We start from the raw sequence: 6,554 nt of genomic DNA, 5'->3' as shown, positions 1-6,554 counted from the left end.
AGTATTTCCCAGTTTTATTAAACCCCAGAACACAACAGCCTGTTTGAAAAAGAACACTCCAAAGTATTTTAGGTACTTCCTACGGCAGGAGGAAGAGGACAAACAGGAAGAACTTGTATTCCTCTGGCATTACTATTTGTCCCATTGTCACTTGTCCAGCAATTGCCATGGGACTAACCAGCAGTCCTGGAATTCCAGAGCATCCTTATCGTGGGAGGGGAAGGAAGGGACAAGCAGGGAATGTAAAGGCTCTGGGTCCTGAAGACAGGAATCACAGGTATCTGATGTTTTGATCTTTCAAATCATCTTTAATTAGTTTGTGTAACTGGTATTATCCTTAATTAGCCTTGCTCAGTTCAGAATGCCTGCTCACCTGCTTCAAGATAGAGGCACACCTCAAAGGTTTGCAAGACCAAGGCCTACCTTGCTAGATTTTGAAAGCTATAGCCAAGAAGCAGCTGGGAAGAGCTCTAAGAGAAGTGTTCCTACATGGCAGGCATATTTATTTATTTTTCTCTGGTTATTGTAGACTGCTATCTGCTTGCTGGATTTGGTGGTTCAGGCACTTGGCTTGCCTGTCTCTGTGTGGTGGGTATGCACTGGCAAGAGGTGAGAGATGCTCCAGCCTCATCTTCCTTGAGTGGCAAGAGCTCTTTATCCAACGTTTTTCTCGTATAGAGAGTTCCCATGTGCACAGGTCACCTTCTGGCTCCACAGAGATCGTCTGAGAGGTGCCACCCCTGCCAAGCACTGCCTGGGAGGGTGGGAACAGGAGGGGCACACAGGACCCAAAGAGTGTCAGGACATTGCTCTTCCATCCAGCCTGGCTGCCTGCTTTCCATGTGAGCCAAGAGAACCTGCTTATTGCTATTTTCAGAAAATGTAAGGAAGGCCATATGATGGAGGCTTAAGGTTTTTTCTACACCAGTGACATTTTCTACAGCAGTGACATTCCAGGCTACCTTGGACCATGGATGTCAATGGTTTGTGGGCTGACAAGTCCAAAAACTGGGAAATACGGATTCTGTGAGCCATCTGTTGGCTTTATCTAACAGGGACCAAGGAGAGCAGCTCATTTTCTAGGTACTGGTTACATATCTTTCCACAGTAACAATAAAGCTGCACACCCAGGTCAGGCACTCAGCCTCAGCTCTTGCTATAAAGGCCCTGTAATAGGCAGGTATGGCTCCCTTGTCCCCACACCAATGCTACTTTTGAAAAGAAAATTTCTCCTATAACCCTCACGGACTTTGCCGTTTGTTACTTTCAAGGTTCTCATTCTTGATATACACATTAAATTCCTTCAGTGTCTCCAGAACTTTAGCCTGAGGACAGATTGTCACCTGTGCCTCATATTGAGGTCAGACTGGATGCCCACTTCTCCACGTGTGACTATTCGTGCACTTTGGACATGATAGTTCTGGCTGCCATGTATTCAGACAAAAATGTCACTGCAAACCAAGGAGAGGGACACATTCCTGTGAGACTGGCTCTGTCCAGGAGCCAGGTCCTATCAGGAAGCTTTAATGAAAAAATCACTGGGAAGCAGAGTGCACTTTCAGTGGCTCCGGGATACAGTCACCCCGGGCTGGAAGGAGAACCCAACTTTCCAGCCTGCCAGCAGCAGGGAGGACGTGGGTCTCTGGCACTCCCACCTGGGTTCATGGCACCGGGACCACACACGGCTATCCCGGGATAACCAGGGCTTTTCTCCCAACGCGCCCAAACCCTCCCTGCAGCCCGAGATCACCATCCCAAACACCGGGCACCCCCGAGCATCCCCAGGAGCCGCCCCCCGCCTCGCCCCAGCGCCCTCCTCCCCTGCCCCCGGGCTTCTCCCGGGGATCCCCGCCGAGGGAGGGTCCGCCCGGCACTCCCAGCTTTCCATGGCAGCTCCAGGTCCCGCTCCCAGCCCGGGGCCGATCCCGGCCGGCTCCGCGGCTCCGGGGCGGGGCGGTGCGGGCGGGGCGGGCCGGCCGGGGCAGCCGGCGCTGCTGGAATTGGAGGCTGCGGAGCCGAGCCCGCTGCGGGCAGCGTCGTGTCCCGGAGCCCTCGGCAGTCGCTGGGCTGCGGCTCCGCTCATCGCCATGGAGAAGTACAAAGGTGAGGGGAGCGGGGCGTCACGCGTGTCTGTGTCCCGGGACAGCCTCGCTGGGGACCGCCGGGGGACACTGGGGACCCGCGGGGACGGCGGTCTTTGGGGAGTGACAGACACGATGGCACGGCGGTCTTTGGGAGGGTGACGGTCTTTGGGGGGGGGTGACAGACCCCGTGGCACGGCGGTCTTTGGGAGGGTGACAGACCCCGTGGCACGGCGGTCTTTGGGGGGTGACAGACCCCGTGGCACGGAGGTCTTTGGGGGGTGACAGACCCGCTGTCCCCCCGCGTGGGAAAGCGGCGGTGGGATGCGGGGGTGCCTCCCGAGGCGATGTTTCCCGAGAGTGGGAGTGGGATCAGCCGCGGGGAAGGGGGTCCCTGCGAGCCCGGTTCCTGGGAACGGGAGGTTGGGATTGTCCCGGTCCCACTCCTCCCGCGGAGGAGAAGGCGGGTGGATAATGGGGACAGGAACTGGCTCCAGGGAGGTGATCTCCGCGAGTGGGGCCAGGGATCGGGGTCCCCGCGAGAGAGGCCGGGGTCAGCTCGGGAATGGAGGGGAAGCGATGCCCGCGAGTGGCGCCGGATGGGGGGAGCGATGGGGATGGTCCCAGCCGGGGATGTGGGACAGAGCGTGTAGGTCCTGCTCGGGGATGTGAAGTCCCTGCGTACCTGCACCGGGTAGGAAGGGAAGGAGAAAGAGGGAGATGTGGAAAAATTTCGCGTTTTACCCGATCCGGAGATCGGGACCTCTTTTGCCACTTAAAAGCAGCGTCTTGATGGGTTTTCTGCAGCCGCTCAGTTGTCTGACATTGCCCGCTCCGTCTTTCGTCCTAAGCCGCCCATCTGCGTGGGCTCCCCACCCTCCCAGGCTGAACAGGCACACCGAGTGTCCTGTTTTCTAAACGCAAATAGTTCTGGTGGTTAGGAGAGGGTAGGTGAGCAGCTCCCAGCTTTCTCCCTGGCAGATCTCATCCGGGCTGGCTGTCACCCACAGCCCATTTATTTCCCCTCAATCAATGGCTCTGGCGCTTCCTATGTGATGCTGCTTGGTCATGAACACCGAGACTGGCACATCTCAGGTCCGTGCTGCTATGGGCACTCTTGGACACTTATCAAACATGAGCTGTCCTTGCCAGCCGAGAGGAAGGAGGTGGGATGAGGTGCCCGGGCACGGAGCACTCGGATGTGTGCGGCTGCTCTGTCATTTCTGCTGCTGCTGGTGTGTAAAAACCTCCCCTGGAGGAGGCGGATCCACCACCTGTGTAGCACAGAGTAAGTGCGGTTAATTTTACCTGTTGAGAGGAAATGGGACTCTCCTGGTAACTGCTGTCCTCCTCACGGAACTCGGACGTTTAAGTGGGGAACTTGGTACTAAACAAATGTATTTCTGCCAGAGCCCGTTTGCACTTATTACTGTCATACCAGAAAGGTTTGCTTAGACCTCATAGATGCATTTGAGCTAATAGTTCATTTCCTAATCCTGCTTTGATGGGGGCTTCATATGCTGAGGTATCATACTGTGTGAAGTTAACTTTTGCCAGGACTGTGTGTTTTTTTTTCCATCGTGCAATACTTCAGCATTCTGGCAGGGCTGGCACTCCGCTGCCTGTTGCGTTTTGATCCTTTTCCTCCTTACAACTGGTGCTTTACAGGCCTGATAAGCACCATAATGACACACTGCAAAAACGATCTTGAGGATTATATTACAAGTCAAATATTGTGTAGTTGGTTCGGGTTTTTTTCCCATCCTGGCAGGGTCTGCACAATTCCATTCAGTTCCAGTAGCAAAGCAGTAGATTCATTAAGATTCAGCTATGTTTTGTATATTGTCTTTTTAAATATGCACAGTGCTCCCTCGGAGCAGCGGGGATGTTCTGCACATGTGTGATGAATAAATAGCGAGCAGGACTGATGGCGGAGCCCTGCCAGAGCTTTTTTGTGTCGGTGCTGATGGAGCGGGGGTGGTAATGAGGCACCGCCAGCCCTGCGGGGCAGCCACAGGTGACGGTGACACAGGTGTCCCCAGGGTGGGGGTGACTGCACTCACCTGGAGCTGCTGAGGTGTGGGGGAAGGGAGTTGGGAGCCCTGAGGAGCAGCTGGAGAGGGCAGACAAGTGGGTTGTTATTAATAAGCACGGGGGATATGTGCCCGTTCTGGTGGGGATAACTTGTTGATGCCTTGCTATGGGAAGTCTTCATCCTTATCACTAGCCAGGCAGAGTGCTTGTGCAGGGACATTCTGTAATGATAGAGGTGTAATGGGCTCAAAGAGGGCTGTTGAGCAATGAATTGGTGTTCTGGGGAAACGAATTTGACTATAAGATCTGTCCTACTAATGAAATTAAGTTTGCAAGCATCAACAAACAGCAGCATCTTTCCTTTAAACACAGGTAGGGATGTGCAATAACCCAGGATCTAAGGTGGCACATGCAAGTGTCTCTCTTTCAATGGCAGCTGAAGCAGCCACAGGAATCTGGCTGGGTGGAGCCTGCAGAGCCAGGTGGGCTGGGAGGCTGGGGCTGGTGGCTGGCAGGGTGGCACCGATGGAGCGGGAAGAGCTTGGGCTGTTGGACTTGCATGGTGGGAAGTGAAGGAAGAGATTGTGAAACTCTCCTGGGAATGGATTTCCTTTCCCAGCCGCTGCAAATGAGGTTGCAAGGCCAGCTGCATAGGAGGACACTGCCTCTTGACTCCTCTTAGGCCGTTGAAGCTCTGATGTGCAAGAGGGTTGGGGTTTTTTTCTGCCAGACTGCCCTAAAGACTGTCTGCTGTTGGTGAAGATGCTGTTTAAAAAGGCACCTTCTCCCTGTGATTAGGGAGCGTGTGTGAGGCATAAAGAGAAACAGACCCTACAGGACAAGGGGTGAAGAGGGAGACCTGCAGAGAGCAGGTGTGACCGAGGGTGGTCACTGTTCCCACAGCCGAATAGTGACAAGGACAGAGCTGCTGGTCTCTTGCTCTTGCTCCTCTATTTCCTGTGAGTGCTCTCGCCCCCTTCCCATGTTTCCCTTTAAATATGGCAACTATCCTAACTTGTGCTCCCTGTTCTGGAGGCATTATGACTTCTTGCCTACTCCTACCACGCTTGTCAGACATGGCTGGCTGTCCATGAGCAACCATCTGCAGATCCTGGGAGGGGAAGGGGTGCTGAGTGCACTGTTACTGGTGAGGGATGTGTTGGTGACACCTTCATTTACCCACCATCTCTGTCAAGTCCTCTCAGACTGACACCCTTGTCACTGCAGTCATCTATGCTCATAGTGTAAAATGTCAAGTGATGTGAGCCTGGAGAGTTTTGTAAGATTATTACTGTATTTTAAATGTGTTAGAGGTCTGTAATGGAAATCAGAGCAACTTCCAGCCCAGTTCTTCAAAGAGAAGTGTTTGGCATTCATGTTTTACTATCTCAGTTGAGCAAAGATTCAAGCTTCACCTTCCTTATCAGAGGGTCCTTGCAAGTGTTTGCAGTGCTCCCCCAAGGAGATGAACATTGTTTGCCCATGAAGGAGAGGTTGTCTCTTAACAGAAACCATCAGGTGAGTGTTGATAAGGAGTAAAATGGTGACTTGGTAGAAAGAAGTGTTTGCTTGCTAAGTTAATGTGTTTTAACTGAGAGGGGGAAGGGGATGGATCTGTTTAGGACTGGGGCATGTGTTCTTCTCCACATGTTCTTGCACATACAAAGGGATATGCTTGGGGTTATACTGAAAAGTGGAGACATGAATGAGAGACATAAGCCCTGGTAACAATCTGAGGTGCTTTTATAAATTGTTAATCAGAGCTGGATATGAATTGATTCATATGAACAAAGTCTGGGCTCTCTGCAGACATATGTGGTTTCTCCTCAGCTGATTGTCCACACAGCTGTTGTGTTTAACTCATTGTCTTGGTGTGGCAACTGGAGAAAGCAGGGCAGTGTACTGCTCTGTGCCAAATCCACTACAACTTTCAGCTGCTGGGCTGAGCCTTCTCTTAAATGCAGATGAGAATTAGTGTCATACATAACATACACAGAAACTCTCACTTCTGTGAGAGGGACCTTGGTTAATTTTGGATAATGAAACTGACTGGGAAATAGGCAGCAGGAGTGCAGAGTTATTTACCCTGCAGGGCTTGAAGACATGAAACATTTTTTTCTGTGACTGAAGCCACAGCCTGTCTCAAACATCTGCCATGCCCACCCTTCCAAGCCATCCCACCTGTGCCAGCATAGTACTTCTGTCTCTTCTAGCACAGCTGCATTTCTTGTTTAAACAGGGCACGTGAGGGTGCTCTGAGTTGAATTACACACACACAAGGCTCTCCAGTGCTCTCCACAGCAGGACAGGCTCCCTGCAGATGGGCTGTAGGGATGCTGGCTTCAGCCCCATTTCAGGAGCAGTGATGGCCCTTGGGAGGTGTGTGTGTGACTGCCAGGTTTGGGGTGCTCCTTTTGCTACCCCCAGAACTATCACTGG

At 52.7% G+C, this 6,554-nt stretch overlaps 1 protein-coding gene across 7 annotated transcripts in view; it reads left to right on the top strand.

Annotated features, from left to right (window-relative positions):
• The first annotated feature begins 2,002 nt into the window (after positions 1-2,002).
• Positions 2,003-6,554, top strand: part of AFAP1L2 (actin filament associated protein 1 like 2) — a 65,472-nt gene continuing 60,920 nt past the window's right edge. For all 7 annotated transcript variants that reach the window (XM_088169363.1, XM_088169362.1, XM_088169361.1 and 4 more), the window contains exon 1: positions 2,003-2,103. In XM_088169363.1, coding sequence (XP_088025489.1) covers positions 2,088-2,103 — 16 coding nt within the window. In that variant the 5' untranslated portion in view covers positions 2,003-2,087. The remainder of the gene's footprint in view (positions 2,104-6,554) is intronic.

Source organism: Sturnus vulgaris, chromosome 8 (assembly GCF_052056855.1).
Source record: "Sturnus vulgaris isolate bStuVul1 chromosome 8, bStuVul1.hap1, whole genome shotgun sequence".
NCBI lineage: Eukaryota > Metazoa > Chordata > Aves > Passeriformes > Sturnidae > Sturnus > Sturnus vulgaris.
The sequence above is the reverse complement of the archived record's forward strand: the minus strand, read 5'-3'. Positions and strand labels throughout refer to the sequence as shown.